Source organism: Sceloporus undulatus, unplaced genomic scaffold, assembly GCF_019175285.1.
Source record: "Sceloporus undulatus isolate JIND9_A2432 ecotype Alabama unplaced genomic scaffold, SceUnd_v1.1 scaffold_16, whole genome shotgun sequence".
Taxonomy (NCBI): domain Eukaryota; kingdom Metazoa; phylum Chordata; class Lepidosauria; order Squamata; family Phrynosomatidae; genus Sceloporus; species Sceloporus undulatus.
The window spans coordinates 2,896,692-2,922,063 of NW_024802938.1; the positions used below are offsets into that span (position 1 = coordinate 2,896,692).

General features: G+C 43.6%; 1 protein-coding gene across 3 annotated transcripts in view; it reads left to right on the plus strand.

The window, feature by feature from the left end:
- LOC121917384 (E3 ubiquitin-protein ligase E3D-like) overlaps window positions 1–25,178 on the plus strand; it is a 92,637-nt gene extending 67,459 nt beyond the window's left edge. Inside the window, exons 10-12 of one of the 3 annotated variants that reach the window (XR_006101017.1) lie at window positions 10,791–10,879; window positions 13,019–13,093; window positions 25,163–25,178. Coding sequence is in view for 1 of the 3 variants with exons in the window: in XM_042443318.1 (XP_042299252.1) it covers window positions 10,791–10,811 (21 nt within the window). In the remaining 2 variants the exon portion in view is untranslated. Of the gene's footprint in view, window positions 1–10,790; window positions 11,198–13,018; window positions 13,629–25,162 lie in introns of those variants that run through there. The other 2 variants (XR_006101016.1, XM_042443318.1) reach the window with 2 other exon arrangements.
- Window positions 25,179–25,372: the final 194 nt, after the last annotated feature.

Here is a 25,372-nt window from a genome sequence, read left to right on the forward strand (position 1 = left end):
TTTCTAGCATTATTGTCTTTTCCAGTGATTCATTCCAGTCTTCTCATGATGTGGCTAAAATACAACAGCCTCAGTTTCATCATCTTGGCTTTCAGGGAGAGTTCAGGTTTGATCTGTTCTAAAACCCATTTGTTTGTCTTTTGGGCCATCCACAGTATCCTCAGCACTCTTCTCCAGCACCACATCTCAAACGAGTTGATCTTTTTCCTATTCACCCTTTTCATTATCCAGCACTCATATATGTACAGCTGATTGGGAATATAGTGGCTTGGATGATTCTTTCTTTCGTCCTCAATTTTATATCTTTACACTTTAGGATCTTATCTAGTTTTCATAGCTGCCCTTTCCTAGTCTTCTGATTTCTTGACTGCACTTTATATTCTGAACAAGATTTGATTCTGATTTCTTGACTGCAGTTTCTGTTCTGACCAATATATGATCCAAGATATGGGCAATATTTATTTCAGTTTCCTTGTTATCTAGATTGAATTTTATGTAGATCCTTCATTGTCATTATTTTTGTTTTCTTTGTGTTCAGCAGTAAGCCTGCCTTTGCACTTTCTTCTTTGACCTTCCTTAGTAATTGTTCCAAGTATACAATGTCATCTGCATATCTTAGATTGTTGATGTCCCTTCTTCCTGTTTTTACTCCGCCTTACTCTACATGTAATACTTTCTGCTTACAAGTTGAACAAATAGTGATAGAATTGCCTCACCCCTTTGCCAATTGGGAATCATTCTTTTTCTCCATATTCTGTTCTAACTGTAGACTCTTGTCCCAAGTACAGATTTATCATCAGAACTATCAAATGTAGTGGCACTCCCATGTCTTTAAGATCATTCCATAACTTTTTCATGATCTTTGCTATTGTCAATAAAGCACATGCTGGTTTTCTTCTGGAATTATTTGGTGTGTTCCATTAAGTATCATATGTTTGCAATGTGGTCCCCAGTGCCTCTTCCTTTCCTGAATCCTGCTTGGGATTTCTCTCTCCATATATGATTGCAATCTGTGCTGCAGAATTTTTGAGCATAAGGTTACTTGCTTGGGAAATTAATACTATGGCCCTATAAACCACATGGGACTTAAGATCAGGAAGCCTTGTTCTCTGACCTGCCAGTTGGAGGATCATATCCAGTACTGGGCTGTATAGGATAACCATCCATCTCAATGCTCCACTCCTCCAGCCATGATTACTGAGCAATTCTATTGTTAATTATTGCTGTACTATGATAAGGCCTAGCTTTTTATCTGAAATCTTTGTTATTATATTTTATTGTTGATTGTACTACGTATGTATTTTGTCAGGTTGTAATCTCGCCTCGATCTTTATTATATTATTTATTATTTTCATTGATAGCTTATGTTCTTGCAGCATTTCTCAACCTTTGGCCCAGCCCTATAGATTTTGGACTTCAACTCCCAGAAACCCAAGGCAGCATGCCAATGGTTAGGGATTCTGTGAGCAGAAGTCTCAAATCTCTGGAAGACTAAATGCTGAGATCCACTGTATTAAGCAAATTTCCACCCCTAGTCTACAAATGTGTGTAAGAGTCCTGATGGTGCAGTGATTAAATGCTTGTACTGCAACACTCACTCATAAGCCACAAGGTTCTGAGTTCAATACCAGCTAGGGGCTGCGGGTCAACTCAGCTTGGCATCCTTCCATAGGTCACTAAAATGAGTACCCAGCTTTTTGGTGCAATTAGCTTACACTTTGTAAACCACTTAGTACATCAGTAAGTGGTACAGAAATGTACTTGCTATTGCTATTTTTTGTAATGGAGGCTTCTCCTTTTTACAACACTTTTGTAAAGATTTTTGTTATTTGTACAGTCAGCCCTTCTTATACACGGATTTTTTATACATGGATTCAAGCATCCACGGTTTGAAAATGTTCAAAAAAAGTATAAATTTCAAATATCAAACCTTGATTTTCCAATTTTTATAAGGGACACCATTTTGCTTTGTCATTACATTTAATGGGACTTGAGCATCCACGGATTTTGTTATCCACGGATTTTGTTATCCACTGGGGATCTTGGAACCAAACCCCAGCGTATAATAAGGGTCCACTATATTGGGCGTGCTCTTTGGGAAGGAAACATTTATCCTACCTTGTATTAGTTTTAACACTGAATATTGTGATCAGCTTCTTTGGCTTGTATTTAGAGAGCCATGACAGAAATGACATAAATATTATAAATAGTGCAGATCTTTCTACTTATTAAGCCTTTTCCTTCCTTTCCTTCCTCCTTCTTTCCATCATTCCTTTCACTTTCTTTCAAGTATATGTTTGTGTGTGTGCATGCACGTGTATGTAGGAGCAGCTCAAAACCAGCTTCATTGAGGAGTAGTTCAAATGCAGCTAGTGGTTTGTCGACTGCCTTGGAAGCTTCATTGTTTTCTTACTGCTGTGGAAAGAAACTGGCAAGCAGTGTCAAGCCTTTATGTGTCACACTGAATTACTTGTCTTTTTTGTAAAGGGAGGGTAGTGTTGAAAAATAAATCCATTTCTTTTATCTCATTCAAGGCAGACATTCTATTTGCTACCTCTGTTCAAGACTTCAGCGTTTCCTTTGACTTTGTGCTTTTCTCACCTTCCCATCCATTTCTTGTATCTAAATATCTTTGCTGCCAACTCCACAAAATAGTTTCTAGAAGCTGAACTTGGAAGGACTTGTTTCCCTTAAAATATATTGCCTGTCGACTGTAAGCTTTCCCCCAGCTTCTCTAAGCAAACCATCATGGCTATCAGTTGGACGATTTTGCCATTGGAGTTAAAGTAGATTTCTTCTACTTTATATGCTATTAAGAACATCCCTTCCCTCCTCAAAACTCTAGTTAATCTGTTTTGCTGCTGAAATGCCAAATTACTTCCACCAGCTACCAGCATTTCAAATCTAAAATGAATATAAGTAGATCTTACTAAGTAGATACCTTTCTGAGTCTAGACTCTGGAAAACGGAAGTATAGAAGCTAGGACAAAATATTGTAGCATATGCTGCCAGAGGTGACTGTTTAAAATAGTCCACTTATCAAATTTGGTAGCAATCATTTCAGTCCTGTGCAGTCATTCATCTGTACATGAGGTTCCCAAATCCAGCTGCCTTTTAGATTTTTCCACATTGAACATAAATATATGGAAAGGACTCTGTAACTGCAGTTTGTCAAACATCCTTATAGAGCTACCATTTTAAGAAACATTTTCAAGGCCCTTTTCAGTTCTTTGCCTAAAAGGCAACTTGGCATGTGGCAATATATATGTCAGGCACATGTATGTCTCCAGTGGAGTTTAGCATCACTCATATGGGGGTGAATGGTAACACAGAGTTGTTAGATTTATGGTCCAGTAAACGGCAAGCGTTGTAAGCAGCAAGTAACAGACAACCACAAGTTTTCAAAAATTCACATTATAGGAGAGGACATGCCCTCACAGGAAGGGCACATTTGATTAGTTCAATTCCTAGTATTGTTAGTTCAAATATTTCATAGTAGGATTGGGGAGGATCTATGCCTGAGACCCTGGAGAGCCACTGTGAAATGGAGTGGAGTAGAGAATACTGAGCCAGATGGATGATAATACTTACAGAAGTCAAGTTAATTTCTTTGTGAGTGCTCATGGAAAACAAGACAACCAGAACCGTATCACTGTCTTTAAATAAAACTATTAGTCTTTACTAAAGCAGAACTATTGAATCAGATTTACATAAATGCTGATTTTCCACATTCCCATGGATTAAACTGGTTTACTCTGTCTGAAATTAAAATTGAATTTAGACTACTGAAATTAAAAGATTGAGTCTCCCTTTTATGACATGCTTGGGACCAGAAGTGTTTGGAATTTTGGAGTTTTTCGTATTTTGGAATATTTGCATATACATAATGAGATATCTTGGTGATGGGACCCAAGTCTAAACATGAACTTTATTTATGTTTCTTATACACTTTGTACACATAGCCTGAAGGTAATTTTTTACAAAATATTTAATAATTTTGTGCATGAAACAAAATTTGTGTACACTGAACCATCAGAAAACAAAAGTGTCACTATCTCAGCCACCCATATGGACAATTTTGGATTTTGGAATATTTCATATTTTAGAATTCATGATAAGGGAGATGTGTGTAATGTCAATATGTATGTTTCAAGCCTTGCAGAAAAGCATGATATTGCTGAAGAGCAATCTTGCCTAACAGTTATTTTCAAACCACAAGTATGCTTAAGGAGAAAGCATGAGAAACTAAAATAGATGAACCACACATAGAATAGTTGAAGATTTTTGAAAATAAATGTAATGTTGGAAGTTATCCTTGGAATTACTTTCCTCTTTGCTTTGTTCAGTACTGCTCTCTTTCTGAGGGCTAATGCATCAAGCCTCAAAAACACAAAAATGGATTTCCATGGTGAGTCCCACAAGTTAGTTATGGCACTGTGTTAACTAACACCTCCAGATATCATCTTTACTTATGGTGCTGTGTTAACTAATACCTCCAGACATTCCTTTACAACTAGCATGACTAAAGTATTTTGCTGTGTTGTGGATATGACTGGTATTTCCCCCTTTTTCATATGTCTTTAGTATGTATGCTAAAACTCCATTATTCATTGTAATATAATAAACAACACTGGGAAGATGTGGGTGTACTGGAGATCAAAAATGTGTAATTAAATGAGATATTGAGAAAATATGGGCCTAAATTTAATTAGTTCCAGTTAGATGGAAATGGATAGGACATATTAGTTACAAGTCCAGTTCATTTTAATAGGCCTATTTTAAGTGGGACTAATACTAGATTTATCCCACAAAAATATTTCTAAGCTGTAGGACAACTTAAACTTCACATTTACAACATTTTAAGGATCTGACTTCTATAATAAGAGATTGTAATTCAAATTCATGGACCGAAATTGTGTTGATTGCCCACATTAGCATAGAACTACGTCAGTGCAGATAAAAATGGAAGTAACAGCAGGAAGGATAAAGATTTAGTTGCAGCCATGATGGAGGAAAGAAGGCAAAGACACTGGTGAGAGATGATTTTTCCCATTCCTGGCTTCCAGGGGAAGGGGGATCCTTGGAAGCAAGGCAATCTGGGACAGGTGGCTTGGACAGTCACCTGTGCCATGGAACAAGCTATTGTCCAAATCTACACTTGGAAGTGGTGGTAAGGGAGCGTTGCATGGTTCAAGTAGCCTTTTTCTCCAGTGCCTTGCTTTCAGGATGTGCAGGATCCTTGGAGTCAAGACATTCCAGGAGATCTGGCTTGGACAATAGCCTGAGCCAGCAAGTTTCTCCTGCCATTGCTGCCCTGCACAACTCTGAGAAAAAATACAGTCATCTGCATAACTGGTCCATTATGTGAGCAGACTACACCCACTGGCATCACTAGCAAGATGTACTGAGTATGCTGCACTCGGTGACACTCATCAGAGGGCATGACACTGCTGGGGAGGTGATGCTTGTATGCCCGACACCCCAAGGAGACTGTTTTAGTCATTGGGGGAAGTGCCAGCAAGTGCTGAGAAACCTCTGTGCTGGCCTCTGCTGTGGTTGCTCTGGCTCAGAAAGAGGATCACCCCCCCCCCATGCCTGCAATCCTCACCTTAGCCAAGGTATCCATATATCTGAAAGGGCTGCACCTGGTGATCAGTGGCATCCTAGCAAGCCAAGATTGGGGGGGGGAGTGTTTGGGGGGGGATGCTTATCCAGACCTAGTGCATGTTTTTTGAAGCTGAGCATTGGTGAGTGGGTGTGGTGTCAGATACATATAGGGTCCCCAGTTCCCAAAACAGCTGCCCCTCTACCTTCTGGCTAGCAAAGGTGTTGCCAGAGGGCTGATATCATGAGATGCACTGGGGTGACACCAACCCTAGTGATTCTACTGACACCAGCAGTTGCGTTCCACTTTTCATCGCTAACAAGCAGTTAAAGGGACTCTTAAGACAGATGTATGCATACCTTAAGGAATTCTGAGACTAGAATGTGGCTAGAAACATCTCAGAGACATTCATCATAAAATGCTACATGAACTGTGTGTATGATGGTACTTTACTCCCAAGAGGTGACATGATAGCCATGTTTAAGTACTTGAAGGGATGTCATATTGAGGATTGAACAAGCTTGTTTTCTACTGCTCCAGACACTAGGACATGGAGCAATTGATTCAAACTACAGGAAGAGAGATTCCACCTAAACATTAGGAAGAACTTCCTGGTATAAAAGCTGTTTGATAGCAGAATATGCTGCCTCAGAGTCTAGTGGAGTTTCCTTTGGAGGTTTTTAAACAAAGGCTAGGTGGCCATCTGTTGGGAATGCTTTGATTGTGTATTCCTGCACAGCAGGAGTTGGACTGGATGACCCTTGTGGCCTTCTCCAATTGTATGATTCTATTATTTGTCCAAGAGTTAATAATGTTTGCTGCAGATGTGGTTCTTCTGGTGTGGTGCATATATTTACTGAGACATGCCATTCTGAAAGATGATAGTTATGATCAGGGGTGTGTGTGTGCGCGCGCATGCGTGTGCACCTTCAACTCATTTGTTCATTTATGGTAACCCCATGAATTTCATAGGATTTTCTTAGGCAAGGAATACTCAGAGGTAGTTTTGCCCATTTCTTCCTCTAAAATATAGCCTGCATACCTGGTATACATTGGTGGTTTCCCATACAAATATTAACTAGGGCTGTCCCTGGTTAGCTTCTAAGATCGGATGGAATCTAGTTTAGGCCAATTTATGAGCAGTTACAGTCTACCAAATAATCTAATGGTGATCTTATTTTATAAGTAAGAAAAATGACTTGAAGTCACATAACAATAAAACTATATGAACATGTGGAATGAAACAGGTCAGGTAAGTCTTGCATAAGTAAACAAAACTATTTTGAACCTTCTACAGATCACTTGAAGGCTTCTTCCAAAATGCACCTGTGGATCACTTTTTATTTCACCTGTCTCCACTTTTTGTTAAGAGTCCCATTTTGATGGCCAATTCAACTATTACTATTTTTTTTTAATATGGGAGGAATCTGATGAGGCAGGCTTATCTACAAGTCCCCATTGACCTATGCTTTGGTGTTCGTATAAGCTGTGTAATGATTCTACAAGCAGCTGCTGTTACAGGCAGACATACATGACTACAACAGAATCTCGCCCTTTCTCAACTCAAGCGTTGTTATTGCATTATTTACTGCAGACACACTGGTGCATTCCAACACCAAAAGTGTATGTTTCTAGCCTTCCTTCACAATCCTCTCTCAATGCCATTTCTACTAAAATGAACTTCCAGCTAGCAAGATACTGTGGAGGAAAAGGTGGAGCTGGGCAGGTGTATATAAAAAGGAGCTCCTTTGCCAGAAGCTTTGTTAAATGAGGGACTGTTGTATATAATCAAATCAACAGATCTCACTTGAATTGGGAAAGAATGGTTGGTTAATCATGTTTTGGAGTAATTGTATTTTATTTTCTTAAAAAATTCTGGAATTTACAGTGATATTAATTATAAGAAAGGTTTTCAACTAAGTAAAAGAACTGAAATTTTAAAAAAATTAAAGAAGAGGTTTTTGAAAATAATCTTGGAATGTACATTTTTAAGTAATGAAGTTATGTTTATCTTACAATTAAGTACTTCAAGTATTATTTATTTAATTTTTGTACATTTGTATATAGTGGGCCTTTGATATCCATCAGGGTTTGGTTCCAGGACCCCCATGGATACCTGAATCTGTGGATGCTCAAGTCCTGTTAAATGTAGTAGCATAGTAAAATGGTGCCCCCATATATAAAATGGCAAAATCAAGTTTTGCTTTTGAAATTTACATATTTTAAAAAATATTTTCAAGCTGTGGATGGTTGAATCCATGGATTAAAAAAATTGTGAATATGGAGGGTTGAATGTAATTATAGAAAGGCCTTTATTTCTAGCAAAATCTTTATGTGCTGTTCTCCTTAGTATTGCAAGGCATGTGGTTGCTCAGCAATGAAAGCACTCAAGATCAGTCTCTGGCAACTTTCCAGTAAATATGACAGCGATGACTGTCGGAAGTTCTGGAAAGCCATACTCACTCAGTGAAGTGCATACTGAACCAGATTGATCAGTGGTCCAGCTGAATATAAAATAGTGTTCCTACTGGTATCATCAGGCTTTCTGGATTTTCATCTGAGCATAAGATTCTTTCAGTTAGTGGCCACCTGTGCTCTTCTACAATTTATGCAGCAACATAATAATACCCACTGGCATGCATTGCTTCCCAGCATGTGTGACAGTAATTAAAAAAACACTGGCACAGGCGCTATAAGCTTCCAGTTATACTGGGCAGCATTACATTTCTAATTGTCACTGCAGATGATACATTGCTGTTCCAAAGATCAGGAGGAGGGTGGGAGAGGTCAGGCTCCCATCTAATGAGGCTTCTCCTGATGGATTGCTTCAGCTCTAGAACTATACTTTAGGTTTTCTGGTCCTGTTAATCTCTTTAAAAAGTTTGCAGTTAGTTCATTTCCATGGCATTATTTGTTTAAATGAAAAACTTTCTCCTGCCTTAGAATATCCATATTGGATTTTTCAGGATTTGGCAACTAGAGTAAAGACTAGCAGTTATTCAGGTCATAGGTAACTTTAAGAAGTTGGTTGTAGATGGTGGAGTACCCTCATAAGGCACACAACAGGAAGGAATAGCAAGGATGAGACCAGAGGGTCCTATCCCAGGAAAATAGCTGTTTGTTGCACTGCTCTTTCAGGAAAGGACAACAATTCAGAAACAGGGAGAGTGGAATGATGCACACCTTGGCCAAAGAAACTGGGGGCACAGACACAGTGTTGGATTATGTGGATGTTACCAAGGACACTTTCAAACAAAACAAACAAACAAAAAGAATGAGAGACTGAGTTCAGACCAGCTAATATTCATAGAAAACAAAAATGGGGTAGCAACTGGGAAGAATTTTCCTAACTAAACTAAAAAGGAGGCTGTTAATCTGGTACTTTTCCAAACAAGAGTCTCCTTATCTCAGCTGGGAATGTTTTGTTGCTCATTAAGAGCACACAAGAACTCGGGGCTCTCAGTTGTTAGTTAAATCAGTGACATGGGTAATTCTGAGTTCATTAGCAAGACTGTAAATCCAAGAGCTCCCTAGCACAAGGAAAAGAAGACCAGAATGCTCTCCTGTCCATGCCAGTAAAGAATGGTACCTGTCCGACAACCATGGTTTATCCTAGATAAATTATCCATTACATACAAGGCAAATTATTTTATGCAAGATGGGCGCTCTGGGGACAGATGGTCTAAAAACATTGTTCTAGCTAGAGTAGACCCCATTGAATTGGTGGGATGTACATATATGTACACTTGCCATTCAGCAGTTGATTTAACGACTCTAATCTAGTTGGGATTAACCAACAGGATGCTAGGCAATGTTGGCAAGTTCTTACTGTCCTGTAACCAGTGCAGTCTTATCTTGACTGAAGCTGTTAACTACAATCACCATCCAGCACTACTTTTACATATGCTTGTACTACTATTTTTATATTAATTTTAGTTTTAATTCACTGCAATTGAGTGTTTATAATGAGTATCATTTTCAAAGTGAGGAAGGCCGTAGTGGAAAGGTGTCACATAGGCTGAGAGCCAAATAGTCCACTAGTGGAATGTAAGTCCGTGTCACTATCCTGTCAGCATTCAGAGCTTGCTTTCTCTTCCCCCATTTCCTCCTCTGAATGAACAGTAGCAACTGAGGAAGGCTCCTGGGCAGAACTATCTCCCTGGCCACTAATCATCTGAGGAATTGTACCTGGGAACATTTGGTCAGTGTGTGCACCTGAAGAAGGAATAGCATCCAGTTCTCCTAGTATAAGTGTCCTCCTTCTTGCCCAGGTGGAATAGGGAAGAACTCTCTGGCAGATGTTCCACAACTGGGGCAAGGGTGCTGCAGAGGAAGGTCCCAAATACCTCCTTCCACAATAATGCCTCCAGAGTACCTATACCAGTGTATGTCACCATTAGGATTCTAGCCATAAATTTATTTTAAAAGAAATCTTGGTGCTATAGGATGAAATATTAAACTGTTTAATGTTTATTTTTTATGGAAAATAATTAAATAATAATAATAATAATTTGTTTTATTTATATACCGCTATTCCAAAGATCATAGCGGTGAACAGCAAGTAAGCTAATTAGCAAGTAAGCTAATTTGCCCCCAACAGTCTGGGTACTCATTTTAGCGACCTCGGAAGGATGCAAGCCTGAGTCGAGCTTGGGCCCTTTTGCTGGTCTTGAACTCGCAACCTTGTGGTTTTGAGTGAATGGCTGCAGTACAGGCATTTAACCACTGTGCCACCAGGGCTTCCGATGTGCTTGAAAATCCTCAGATTTGCTTCTTCTACAAAATCAGCTATAATCTAGCTGTCCAGGTTCTTCAAGGCTTATTCACTTCCAAAGTGGGGCTTTTGCTATCTTAAAAGTGAAGTGTTCTTTGTACTTTATAGTGTAGTTTGCTGAGTGTATGGAAAGTACATTGCCACAACATCTATATCTGCTTCAATTTTAGTAGAATATGTTATGCTGAACACAGTCAATTTAATGGGTTGTCTCTTCAAGCAGGACAGTAAGAAGAGATTAAAGGGGAAAACACTCGTTTCATTTACCCCCCTTTTAAGAGACAGGAAGATGTCTCTTCAAAATGTTATAAATAGCTTTGGGGCAGGATGAGTGGGATGGTGAATTACTGTCTTGTTTTTAAAGTCATGGATAGTGGCTAACTTTTTGGTTTCATTTTTTTTCCATTGCAGGTTGCATTTTTGAAGATGTGAACAAACTTGTTAAGGGAAAATTCCATTCAAGTTAACTTTCAACTATAAAGAATTGAGAAGAGAGGACTGTAAGTGGGAGATGAAGTTTCTAAACCAAAAAGGAAATTGTATATTCAACTTGCTGCTTGTTGACCTTTGAATGTTGAAACTTTCAAAGAATATGACAGGGGCAACTTGTTCAAGCAGGGAGGCCAATTGTTGCAGAACAGGAGTTCAGAGAGCTCTGTAATTTGGGATGCTGGGAGCCTGACATCACTGTAAATAATGCCCTACTTAAAATCCCCAAAGAGGGGTCATTTATCTATTGCAGCAACTTCAGCTTTGAAAAGAAGGAGCTGATAATGGTTACCTCACCTCTCTGAGAAATAAAAACCAACAGCAAAGACTAGTCTTGAATACTGTGCTGTCTGTGTGATTTTTAAAACAAAATATTTGGAGTTTTATGGTAATCTCTCAACCCCAATTACACAGAAGGACCTAATAAATTTTATATGCATTTCTGCAGTATATAATTCTTATAACAGATGCTGCAAGGCAATAATGATTGCATTGGGAGAAAGACTGACTGGCTAGATAGAAAGATATCTGATTACAGACTAGTTCCCCACTTGCTGCAGGATTGTTGATTTGTCTTGAACCTGTCCAGGTAAACAAACCAAGGTTTGTTAGCTATCTAAAGCTACAGTTAAAAAACATGATTTTTGTTGACTTGTGAACTCTAGGTTGCTTACACTATGAATGCATCCTGAACAGTGGTCTCTAGTTAGTTTCTCAGCTGCCTACACAGAAAGAGGAACTGGCAAAAGGAACCACAGAGGCCCTTTGGTTTGTGAGACAAATTTATTTCCATAAAGCAGCAGTGGTCTCTAGTTAGTTTTCTCAGCTGCCTACACAGAGAGAGGAACTGGCAAAAGGAACCACAGAGACCCTTTGGTTTGTGAGACAATTCATTTCCATAAAGCAGCAACCCATAGGCATAAACCATGGGGCAACATGACATGTGAGCACATTTTGTCTGAGTGATGGGACTGGGGCAGTGGGTTATATTTTTGAAAATAGCAAGTGTCCAATTGAACGGCTTCACTAAAAGTAGTGGGAAAGAAGGGGGTGGATCAAGAACGAGTGACATGAATAAGATTTCACTGAGACCTTGTTAATCATAGAATTGCCTATTTTAAGGACAGAATGGCATGCCACAGAATTGTAGAATCTGCAAAGCATGTAATTCCTACTTCTGGACTACAACTCCCAGGCCATAGTGGGATTCTGGGAGCTGTATTAAAAAAAACTTCTCGGTGTTTCTTGGAATATATGTGTATATATAGAGAAAGGTTTCTTCTCTATGTCTATATGTTACATTTTTCACTCCTTTGCGGACAATGAGCAAACTGAAGTCATGGCCGTGGATAGGTTACAATATATTTCATCTTTGGAAGCAACATTTAATATACAACAGAGCAGTCTGGTACAAGTGCATCTCCTGAAGACACACAGATATGACGAGTATAACCATATCAAGTGTTGTGTTCTGGTGCTTAGTCATACAGTATATGAGCTGAAATGTGGAATTTTTGAATGAAAGTGTCAAAGTGATATGCATTTGACCTGTGTGAAAATGCTGCTGCACTGAGAGAAATAAAAATCATGTATACCCTGAGTCTTACCAAATTTACTTAGTTATCCTGTTAATTTATGTGTTTTTTTAATGTAGAAAACTGTATACTGGCACCTGGGTGAGAATTAGTGGAAACTTTCCCTGAAAGTTTTTCCTTTATTTCAGGCAAGCATAAAAGCAAAAGAAACATGCACAACAATTCCACTGCACAGTCTGTATGGGGCTGTTGTCTCAGATTACCAGACTTGCCCTTTAATAGACTTTGATTTATGTAGTCCTAATAAGAACGGAGCAAGCAAAGGCCTTTATTTCAGCATTGAAAGGAAAGCAGATACTGGACAATTTACAGCTTGTGCTTAGCTTAGGAAAAAGGTTTTTTTCCGAATGACTAGTGAAATATACTTCAGGCGGATGAAAAGCCTGAGTTTATACTGAATTAGAAGAGCTTTAAAGAATGAGAATAAATGACATCTTAAAGGAGAAACCTCTGCTGTTACTGCAACTCATACTTGCAAACCATTAAAATCCTGTTTTGAGGCTATAATTTACAAACATAGCTTGACTGTTATGACTTCTGCTGTTTAATTTGCAGTGAAAAAAGGGCCGTTCCAATTCTGCAAATGGATCTGTAGAAAACATGGCATTTGGACAGCTGTTTGCTCAAAATGTAAGACTGGCCATACCACTAATTCTGGAAGTGTGAAGGAACCTCAAAATAAGTTTGTCACTTTTTTCTTTCTTGAAATTAAATCATTCATTTTTTCCAGAAATTCATTTTGCCTATCTATATTACAGAATTAAACTTATTTAATTCTTAATCTCTTCTCTTGCATACCTTGGGAACTATAGTTCAAGGGAGAGAACTCTGAGAGTGCTAAGTATGACAGCAAACTACAGATTCCAGGATTCCACAGGATGGAACCTTGTCAGTTAAAGTGGTATTAAACTGCTGTAATTGTGTGGCATAGGCCAGCTCCCACCCAAGGCCCCAAGTTGATTTGCCAGGTTAAAAATTGTGATGGAATTTCCTTTGTTAAACATATATTCATATTGTTTTGAAGGCTTAAAAGAAAAGCAGTTGAGTTTAAACACATCCATTGGCATTTGCAAAGCTTTTTCATAACTCATAGAGATTAAATCTTACCCCTCTCTGTATTTTGCCTTTCACCTGCATGAAAAGAAAATCTGAGGTGTCAAAAAGTATTTCAAGCTCTTCTGCAAATTTTGTAGCTGGAAATTATACCAACACTTGACAATTCTTGCCCCAAATGTGCCTTTTATAACATATAATTTCATTCCACAGGGGCAGTCAGCAGCCTGCAAAAGCAAACTCCTTGGCTCTCTCATTACTGTAATGGTTCAGTAATGAGACTGCCAAGGAGTTTACATTTGCAAGTTGCTGATTGCTCTGGGGAAGGAAACTTTGTTTCCTTAAACATGTGGGTCTTGAATAAATTATGGCATTTTTAGAATAGTTTCGCTCTGCTTCTTTGTTGTATAGCATGCTTTTCTCTTTTGCTGTTGTCTTCTTTTTGACAATAGCTTCCACCCAGATCCAGCAACACAGACTCGATTCACCCAGTCATTGACAATGGTTTCCTGGCACACTTGATTTGATTATCAAGATCATTCTAAACCTTTACACACATATACACACATATATAAAGGCAAATTGCTGGTAGTGCTGTAGAGTTCCTTACAAATGGACTGTGTGTTCTATAGAACTCATCTATACTTATTAAAGTATAGCTATCCGTTGAATATTGTAGGACTTTTCGGTCTCTCACAAAACTATTTCTGTACTTTCTTCCTCATCGTTAATGCAAACCATTCCCTGTGCTGCTAGCTATATTACAGATATGTGCTTCCACTGGTACCTTTTTATTATAATGTCTAATGATGTCCTCTGTCTGCGTACATACATACTTTCTATTTCTATTACAATGCTGCTAACCCAAATTGTTCATTCCTAAACCAAAAGTTTTAGTTATCTGGAGAATAAAACTGGAGGAAACTAAGAATGTTTGATTCAAGAGAAGGGGAAATGTTATCTGATTGAATGTTGAGGTAATAAAACTAAATGGGCCAGGGAAAAAAACCCTACACTGACGGTAATTTCTTTGCTCTTCTTAGTTTAACAAATGTCACTGATTTCCATCCTTTCCCCCCAGAGTCTCAGTAAATCTATACATCTACAGAAGCAGGTGTACCCTTGCTGATACTGTGATTTTAATTATGGCTTTGCCTGTTCCTCATGCCGGAATATTTAACAAGAGCAATTTGGGCTACTGACACAAGCTGTGAGATCCAACTGCAGCTCCATTTGAGCTGCATCAGCAGTAATTAACGTTAAGGAGAACATCCACACACATCTGGCATCAGAGAAGCTACCAAGGCATCCAGCAGGGTCTACCAACACTGAGGACTTGCCCTGGCACTACCAACGCTTGTATGCCTTCAAGTCATTTCTGACTTATGGCGACCCTATGGTAAACCTACCATGGGGTTTTTTTTTTAAGCAAGATTTGTTCAGAGGGGGTTTGCCATTACCATCCTCTGAGGCTGAGTGAGCGTGACTTTGACCAAGGTCACCCAGTGGGTTTACATGGCCAAGTCAGGATCCGAACCCTGATCTCCAGAGTCATAATCCAAGGCTCAAACCACTACCCCATGCTTGCTCTGTACCATAATGTATGAATCTGTGAACCATCATTTAAATGCCCCTGAATCCCCTCGAGAGACAAGGATTGAAATCCTACATAAGAGTTGCATAACATAAATCTCCAAATGTGGCATTACATGATGTGCTGCATGACCCTTGTGTTGGATGGCAATGATGTGCAGCTGTATGTCATGTGGTACCTGGAGGAGACCTCATCAGATGAAGTGGGAGAGAAGAGCCAAGATAATGCTTCAGTCACAGAAAGGAGGCTGGTAGTCCTTGGGTTCATAGAATCATAGTGTTGGAAGAGACCCCATGGGCCATCCAGTCCAACCCCCTGACATGCAGGAACACACAAGCAAATCACCCCCAACAGATGGCCATCCAGCATCTGTTTAAAAACCTCCAAACAAGGAGACTCCACCACTTTCCAAGGGAGTGTGTTCCAGTGTCAAACAGCTCTTTCTGTAAGGAAGTTCTTCCTATTGTTTAGGTGGAATCTCTTTTCATGTAGTTTGCATCCATGGTTCCAGATCCTATTCTCTAGAGCAGCAGAAAAAAAACTTGCTCCATGCTCAATAGCACAGCCTCTCAAATACTTAAACAGGGCTATCATATCACCTCTTAACTGACTCTTCTCTAGGCTAAGCATACCCACTTTGCTATAGGCAGAAGTAGAATCCAGATCATTCCACGCAACTCCAGCATATCATGACGACAATATGCAGATATTTCATCCTGTGGAGTGTGGTAGATTAAAATGCAGGCTGTAAAGGAACAAGAAATGCCATGATCAAGCTTGAAAGGAGAATCCTGAGCTAATTAGACCAGCTGTGATTTACAGCTGGCCCTAAATTGGTTCAACACAGACCATTTTCTTGGTGCAAATAATCAGCTCCAACACTCCATGTGTAACCTTTTCTGATGCATTGTGAATCTCAGAACTTTGGCATGTACCTTGAATTACTGTTCTTAGTAACTCCCTTATTGGCTGTGGACCTAGCTCAGAACTCGGATGCTTGGCCAAACATCTGCTTTGGTTGACACCTTGTGTATGACGTGGTACTGGCATGGTATTTCCATTCTTTGTTCTTGTGGACTGTGGGAAGTAAAAGTCTATGTTCTTGCGGACTGAGGGACATAATAGTACCACATTCTATTCTGCTTTGGTCAGACCTCACCTAGAATATTGTGTCCATTTCTGAGCACTACACTTCAAGAAAGTTATTGACAAGTTGGATTGTGGCCAAAAGAGGATGACTTGAGTTGGTATAGGGTCTGGAAACCAAGCCCTATGATTAATGGTTTAGGAACTAGTTATGTTTAGACTACCAAAGAAGAGAGGTGATACAATAGCCATATTTGAATACCTGAAGGGATATCACGTAGAAGATGGAACAAGCTTTTTGTCTGCTGCTCCAGAAACATGAACCAATGGATCCAAATTACAAGAAATTCAACCTAAACATTAGGAAGAATGTCTTTGTTGTAAGAGTTGTTCAAAATTGGAACAGACTGCTTCAGAAGGTGGTGGAAGTTCCGTCTTTGAAAGTTTTTAAACAGAGGTTGGATTGCCATTTCTTTGAAGTGCTTTGGTTGTGTATTCCTGCCTGACGCATAGAGAAAGTGGGCGTGAAGCAATACACTAGTGGTACTTTATTATAACAATTAGGACCATCTGCATTAAGTAGGTACTATTTCCTCATTATAGTTTAATTTTTAAAGGCAAAAAACTGCAGAACGATCTCTGTTCATCTCTGGTCCATTTTCAGCTGTATCAGAAACTTTATCCTCCTCAGATACATTGACGAAGTTAATGCTGTTTGGCAAAGGCTTTCAGACTAGAGGGCTACATTGAAAAATGACCCTAATCAAATGAAAAACTGATTTGGCATCAGTAAATATAGGCAAAAACGATTCACTCTGAGCAGTCTGGTCAGTCAGTCATCCCTATTCATGTGTAACCATTTCACCCAGGGAGCTGTTGCCTGTGAGAAGCATCACTAGATTTTGATCATTGAACACTTGTTCTTAAGTTATATCCAAACATGCTCTATTAGAACATCAGCCCTTCTCCCTCCCTCCCTCCCTCCCTCCCTCGCCTTTCCACCTTATTGTGCCAACATTATTTCTTGAGCCTTTAATTATTTACAGTTTCTAGCTGCTTTTTAGCTCCTTTTTGAGAACATTTTAGCAGATTTTTCCAAGGTTTATGCAATTCTGTTCTCAATCTTATTTTCTTTACTACTGAAAAAGCAATGAGGTTTTTTGCCACACTATTGAATTACCTATGTTGCTCTGTTACGCAATTACCCACATTCTTCAAAATGTGGCGTTTTTCTATTCCACATGATGGACAGTTCTGTGTGATCTGTGAGACTCCACATTCCAACATCAACTGAAATATAATCTGACGAAAGACAGCACCATATAATCCTGCATCTCTCATCCCCATGGACTGATGTGATGAAAACGATTTACAGTATTGTATATGAAATGTTGAACAGGAGTTCCTCAAATCAAGACATTTTACACACACACTACACACACACACACACAATTATATTTACAATTAATACGGATTAATTGAGAGTTCAAACACACCAATTTGTGTTTTTATGAGGCAGGGTAGTATACTGGAAGCTATGAATTCTGATTATTCAAGCATCTGCATACTGCCGTAGGGACTTCTTTTTTTTAATTAAGAAATACAGCCTGCAATAATCTTCTGTGAGTACCAGTGAGTCCCATTTGGATGTAAAGTCATTAGGAATTCTAAAACATCACACACAAAAAGTCAGTCAGATAATGCAACATGGGAATCGTCCTATGATTATTTAACTTCTTAATCTCTGACATGGCTGTTTGATGGAGGTGGGGTGTTAAAGAAACCTTTCATGGGAAAGAATCTAAAAGATGAATGCAAAATCTGGGTGGAGCTGAGGATAAATATAAGTTCTTCTTCGTGGTCTCTGCGAATCATACAAATGGGTTTCACTGCGCCTGTGCAGTGCTGCTCGGAACCTATTGGAATCACTGGGCAAAGTTTACTTTGCAACATATAGAAACTTTTTGGCGGTAACTCCGCCCACCCGTTATAAGGCCCCTGCCTTCCCGCTCTTTTCCCCAGTTCCTTTTTTCCGCCGCGCTAGCTGCTTCAGGGAACTTCGCTCGCTTTAGCTTGCATTTGGAATCACTTCTCATCTTGACCTCGGACTGTTTTTGACCACTCTTTGTCTCCCGCCCCTGGTAACTTCGGACTCTCGGACTGTTGACCTCACTTGGAATTCTCCTCTGGCTCTGACAACTTCGGAAATGCCTGCTCCGTTCAAGAAGTGCGATATTTGTGGGGGCAAGGTGCCCGTCCAAGACCCGCACTCCTCCTGCCTGTTGTGCCTCGGCCAGAACCATGACACCAAGGCCTGTCTGCTCTGCAGATCCCTCTCTTCTCAGGCCTGGAAAAACCGTGAGTCCCGGCTTACTTCGGCGATTGCCCTGGGAAAGGTGCAAGAGGGAGGTTCGCGTTCGTCTTCCGTCCCGCCTTCCGCACCTCATGCTTCATCTTCTCGGGCCAGTGTGTCCAGCGTGACGTCCGTGAGGGCCGCCGTTTCCAGCGTGGTGTGTGTCCCGGCCGGGACAATTCCTTCCACCACCTCTGATGTGGCCCGTGGCTCGAAACCGCCCAGTGCCACCGACGAACCCTCCAAGCGCCCCCACAAGCTTGCGGGGACTGAGGGTACCGAGCCGGCCTCCAAGTCGACAAAGAGATCGGAGGGCTCCCATGCGAGGAAAGCGACGGAGGCGGAGGTCCAACTCGCTTCGCCTTCGTCCTCCAGGGCATCCAAGGCATCTCGCCACGCTCCAAAGCCAAAGGAGCCGGCTGTGCTTTCGGGAGCGGCCCACATCCCGTCATCTGACAGGGCAAGGTCTCCAAGACCCTCCTCATCAGGAGCGGCGGCTGTCCTCCTGGATCTTCCGGACAATCCTTTTCCCACCGGAAGAGACCCCGAGGCCGGGAAAGAAGAGGCATCACGACAAGACGGGTCGTGACCCTGCTTCTAAAAGGGCTAAGCCGTCCAAGGATCAGCCCGGTACCGCCCCACCGAAGGCGAAGGACAAGAGGCGCTCCCCTTCCAAGAAGGCCCGCGCCTCCACTCCGGCAGCTCCCCGTGATCCAGAGCCTGCGCCCGAGGTCCGGCTGACTCCGGTACCGGACACGCCACCGCCTCAGCCCACCATGGACTTCGTCCATGGGACGGAGGACACCGTTCCTCCTCTCTCTCCGGAACAGCGGTCGCCTCCTCACTCCGGGAACGACAACTACAAGGACCCGCCCTGTAGACAACAGATACTGGACCTGTTCCTCGACACTCAGTCGGGCCGGTACTACATGTCGGTATCGGAGGACAGAGCAATCAGGGAGTTCACCAGACTGAACCCCCATCCAGCAGACCCCCAGCATGGCACCTCGTCCAGATCGGTCCCGACCGTATCCGTGTACGAGAGGCCGCCATCTCCACCTCGGAGGCACTCACGCTCCTCGACCGACCTCGTCCCGGTCTGACTAAGACCCCAAGTCAGAGTGATGGATGCCCTCTCCTCTGACTTGGACTCCGATGAGGAGCCTTTGCCTCCGTCCGAGGCACCATCCGATGAGGATGTCCATTCCGTGTCGGCCTCGCCTCAGAGGATGCACAATCCTGAGCCGTCTTCCCCGTCGGATGACGTTCATTCCTTCAGTGAGCACGTCGTGAAGATGGCGAGGGCTCTCGACATCGAGCTCGCTTTCCCGGACGACAACGCTCAGGATCCGTTGGAACGTCGGGTGCACGGACGGGTGCCTACTCCACCTTGCCTCCCTCTGCTTCCGTCGCTTCAGACCATCATTAAGAGGTCTTGGGACTCCCCGGCCACCTTGTCTGCATCCTCCCGCAAGGTAGAGTCGCTCTACAGAGTCGCTCCGGCAAGTTGTCCCTGGTTGGCCGACCACCCCAGGCCGAACTCTGCGATCGTGGAGGGAGCTCAACACAGCTTCGTCCCGAAGCAGACGACCTCCCCTGTCGACCAGGAGGCAAAGAAGTTTGATGGCCTGGCCAAGAAGGCCTACTCGGCAGCGGCCCTTGCGGTGAAGGCCGTCAACTACACTGCCTGCATGGGGGCCTACATCCAGACCCTCATGGAACAGATCTCCCCCCTCATCCCGGACATTCCAGATGAGGTCCAGAGGCAGTTGGTCGAGGTCAGGGACGAGACACACTCCATCGGAAGCTGGCTCATCACCACTTCCAGAAATATGGCTGACTGTGCAGGGAGGGCCATGTCTGCATCCATGGCACTCAGACGACACGCCTGGTTGAGGGCCTCGGACCTCAACCCTACCGTCAAGGCGGCCATCGAGGACATGCCGCTCGACGGGACCGGGCTCTTCCATGCCGAGACCGACGACCGCCTGAACAGGAAGTTCAGGATGAAGGCGGCGGCGAAGAAACATGGCATGTCCTCGACACCGGCTTCTCCATTTCGGAAGCGTCAGCACCCGTGGCAGCCGCAAGGTCAGTCACAGGGGACCTTCTCCCAGGATCGGCAGTCCCAGCAACAGGGCTCCCAGAGACGCCGCTTTCCCTCGCAGTCTTCCTCCTCCTCTGGCCGTCGCAACTTCCCGCCTCGGTACCGCAAGTCCTGCCAGCAGGACACCGACCAGGGGAAGAAGATAACCTGAAGGGACGCAGCGCGCTTCGTCCCTCCTTCACCCCTCTTCTTCTTGGACATTTTGAGGCCCTTTGTTAACATCTGGGCCTCCATAACATCGGACTCGTGGGTTCTCAACATCGTCCGTAGGGGTTATGCCCTCGAGTTCCAAGAGCTCCCTCCAACTGGAGCCTTCATGTCCACTCCCCCCCTCGGACACCCTTCTCGACGAAGTGCGCGCCTTGCTTGGTAAGGGGGCAATCTCCCCCCTACCGCCCGACCAATGTCCTCGAGCCTTTTTCTCCAGGTACTTCACGGTACCGAAAGCGGATGGGGGCATTAGGCCCATCCTGGACTTGAGACAATTGAATTTGTTCCTTGACTACCGTCGCTTTCGAATGGTAACCTTGGCTTCCATTCTGCCTCTGCTTCACCAGGGCCTGTGGTTTGCGACCGTCGACCTGAAGGACGCCTACTTCCACATCAGGATTTGAGAATCCCACCGGAGATTCCTCGCCTTCGCTGTCGGCTCCACCTCGTACCATTACAACATCCTTCCCTTCGGCTTGGCCACGGCTCCAAGGGTCTTCACAAAGTGCATGGCACCGGTGGTGGCATACCTTCATCAAAAGGGCTTCATGGTCTTTCCCTACCTGGACGACTGGCTGTTTGCAGCCGAATCCCAACACGAGCTGCAGGAGGCAGTCTCATTCGCCTTGCACCTCTTGGACTCCCTCGGGCTGGTCGTCAACAGGGAAAAGTCCCACTTCACACCGACCAGGCAGGTCAAGTTCATCGGGGCCATCCTCGACTCCGAAAGTTGCTCAGCCTTCCTCCCTCTGGACCGGTTTCAGGCCCTGACAACATCCCTCAGGCCGTGCATCTCCCACAGAAGGGTGAGAGCCAGAGACATCCAAGTCGCCCTAGGCCACATGGCGTCGACGACATTCGTCACCCCCTGGGCAAGACTTCGTCTTCGGCCTCTCCGATCCTGGTTCCTTTCGGTCTTCTCTCCGGTAGAAGACCCCCCGTCCAAGTGGCTCACGGTACCGAGACCGATAGCCGCCTCCCTCAGATGGTGGTTGGACCGCCGCAACGTCTGCACCGGAATGCCCTTTCATCAGCCCCAGGCACAACTGACTCTGACAACCGATGCATCCCTGGAGGGATGGGGCGCTCACCTGCTCGACTTGGTCATCAAAGACAGGTGGTCCACACAAGACAAGCTCCTCCACATCAACGCTTTGGAGATGCTGGCAGTGGAGAAGGCATTGAGGGCGTTCGAGTTCGCCGTCACAGGAAAGGTGGTCCTCCTGAGGATGGACAATACCACTGTGATGTATTACATCAACAAGCAAGGTGGTACCAGGTCCAGAGACGCGTCCTCCTCCAGGCGATTCACCTTCCCGGGGAGGACAACGAGCTGGCAGATCGCCTCAGCAGATCTCCCTCGGTGTGCCACGAGTGGAGTCTCCATCCCGAGACGGTCAGCGACCTCTTCAACCGGTGGGGAACCCCCCGGATCGACCTCTTCGCAACCAGGTGGAACAGCCACTGTCCCCAGTTCTGCTCCAGGAAGCGAATGGACGGATCCCTCGGAGACGCGTTCGCCTTCCTCTGGACGGGAGAGCTTCTCTACGCCTTCCCTCCATTCCCTCTCATCATCAGGGTGGTGTCCAAGATGACAGTGGACCACTCGCATGCGATCCTGATCACCCCGTGGTGGCCGAGACAGCCCTGGCTTGCATCCCTTCTTCACCTCTCCAGGAGATGCTTCCTCCATCTCGACCCTCGTCCGGACCTGCTGTCGATCCAGGACGGACGGATTCTCCACCCGGACATCGAGAGCCTGCCGCTGGTAGCCTGGAGGATACAGCCCTGACTGCCCTGCCGGAGGCAGTAAGGACGGTGATCCTGGCTGCAAAGAAACCTTCCACCCAGCGGTCCTACGCCCTGAAATGGAGGAGGTTTAGCCTCTTCCTTGACCGAAAGGGCTTGTCTCCTGCTCAGGTTTCCACTCCAGTGGTTCTGGAGTTTTTGATGGCACTCATGGATGAGGGGCTGTCCCTTACATCCCTCAAATGCTACCTGTCTGCCATTTGTGCCAAATACCAGTTCGGGGGGAGGGTTTCTTTCTTCAAGGACCCTTTGGTGAAGGGGTTCCTTAAGGGATGTGCCAACCTTTATCCTCCTGTGTCGGTACCTACACCGGCTTGGAGTTTAGAGGCGGTAATGTCTGCCCTCCAATCCAAGCCCTTTGAGCCGATGGCCACAGCGGACTTGAGACTATTGACTTGGAAAACCGCTTTTCTTGTGGCCATCACCTCTGCCCGTCATGCGGGCGAACTCTGTGCCTTACGGAGGGACCAGCCATTCTTGAGGTTCCACAAGGACAAGGTGGTCCTCCGGACAGACATTACTTTCTTGCCGAAGGTAGCGTCTGCTTTCCACATGTGCCAAGACATTGTGTTGCCTACTCTCGCATCCAGCCCGACTTCGGATGCGGAGCGACGCCTGCACTCTCTTTATGTCAGGAGAGCACTGGCGTTTTATTTGGACAGAACTGCTGCCTCCAGCCGGTCCGAGAGACTTTTCCAATGCTACTCGGAACCGAAAAAAGGGTTGCCTGTGTCTGCGCAGAGGCTTTCCAAATGGGTGGCTGGTACCATCCACCTCTGCTATGGACTGTTGGGCAAACCTCTCCCTGGCAGGGTTCGGTCTCATTCCACAAGGGCAATGGCAGCATCCTCTGCATTCCTGTCGAGGATTCCCTTGGAGGATGTCTGCAAGGCTGCTATCTGGTCCCAACCTCTGACTTTTATCAAACATTATAGGTTGGACACCAGGGCCATCCGAGACGCAGCTTTCGGGAGGGCTGTGTTGGTTTCAGGGTTGCATTGATTGCACTACTGATGGTTTGTGTTTCAGTACTTATGTACAAATATACTGTTTACATTCGGTTGAATGTTGATTTGTACAGTTCTAGGGGACCGGTCTTGCATGACCTCTGTTCCCTTCTCAGGTTTAGCAATGTTATTGCTATGTTTGCCTTTTCATGAACAACAAAGACTGACTCTTTTTATGGTTCAAGGTGTTTATTACTGTAATAAATATACCTTTGGTTCACCATAGCTTTGGTTTCAGGACACTCCCTCTGCCGCATACCTTAGCTTGTCAGTCTAAACCCATTTGTATGATTCGCAGAGACCACGAAGAAGAAGGACAGGTTGCTTACCTGTAACGGTATTTCTTCGAGTGGTCATCTGCGAATACATACAAATCCCACCCGTCCGTCCCCTCAGTGTCCTGCTCTCATTGGCTCTTTCCATCGCCTGCTTGGTGGAAAAATTGTGGAACTGGGGAAAAGAGCGGGAAGGCAGGGGCCTTATAACGGGTGGGCAGAGTTACCGCCAAAAAGTTTCTATATGTTGCAAAGTAAACTTTGCCCAGTGATTCCAATAGGTTCCGAGCAGCACTGCGCAGACGCAGTGAAACCCATTTGTATGTATTCACAGATGACCACTCGAAGAAATACCGTTACAGGTAAGCAACCTGTCCATATGCAGTGTTCTTGCAGCAGAGATGGGAAAATCTAAGTTGTATATTCTGCTTCTACACTTTAAAAATGGTAGAAAGAGTCTTCAGGTTGTAATCTGCCATACCATGGTGGAAGCAAGATTTTCATTCTTCACGTATGACGTTAACATGTAATTAATCTTATGAACAACCCCGGAATCTGCTCAAAAAGTGTGGATATATGGGGCAGGGCCTTCCCTGTTGTAGTTGCCCATTGCAGGATACAGTTCTGAAAGAAACCTGCCTGTGTACATTTTTGTTAGTGCAAATGATGGGTTAAGTACCTAAATACTCTAAAGGCACCACATCCTGTCTGATCTTGGAAGCTAAGCAAGGTCAGTCCTGGTTAGTACTTGGATAGGAGAGTGCCAACAAGTATCAGGTTCTTCAGAGGAAAGAACTGGCAAAACTACCTCTGAGTAGTCCTTGCCTAAGAAAACCCTACGAGATTCCTTGAGTTGCCATAAGTCGGCAAGTAAATTGAAGGCACATACACACACAAAATGATGGAATAGGTTCCCTCTATTCTGGTGTGCCTGGGCTGCAGTGCTGGTTCTTATTCCTGTGTTAATTATTTTCATTGTCTCAACTGAACATTAATCACTGTTTTTATTTGCATTTCCCTCTTTTATACTGTATACTGGGTTTAATTTGATTTAATTCTGTTTTGAGTAAAACATCATCTGGTGTGTTTTTTTGGGGGGGGGGGGGTTGGAGAGGGAGTGTTTTTGTTTTTTTGGAGGGAGAGGGAGAAGTTGTAATCAACGTACAATAATCCATAGGCTGTTTATGTGTTGCCTTAATCCCCAGCCATTAACCAATCTGCTTGCATATGATGACAGCTGACATCCAACAACATCTGGAGAACCACAGTTGGAAACCATCAATAAACCTCTGAGTGATTAGCCAGGAGTCCCCTTTGCAAATTGAACAGACTTGTTTCCATTAGCTATTTTTAGCATTCCTTGCTTCACAAGACAAAGTTTGTTGCTAGCCAATCAAATAACAGTTTTGCGGTTT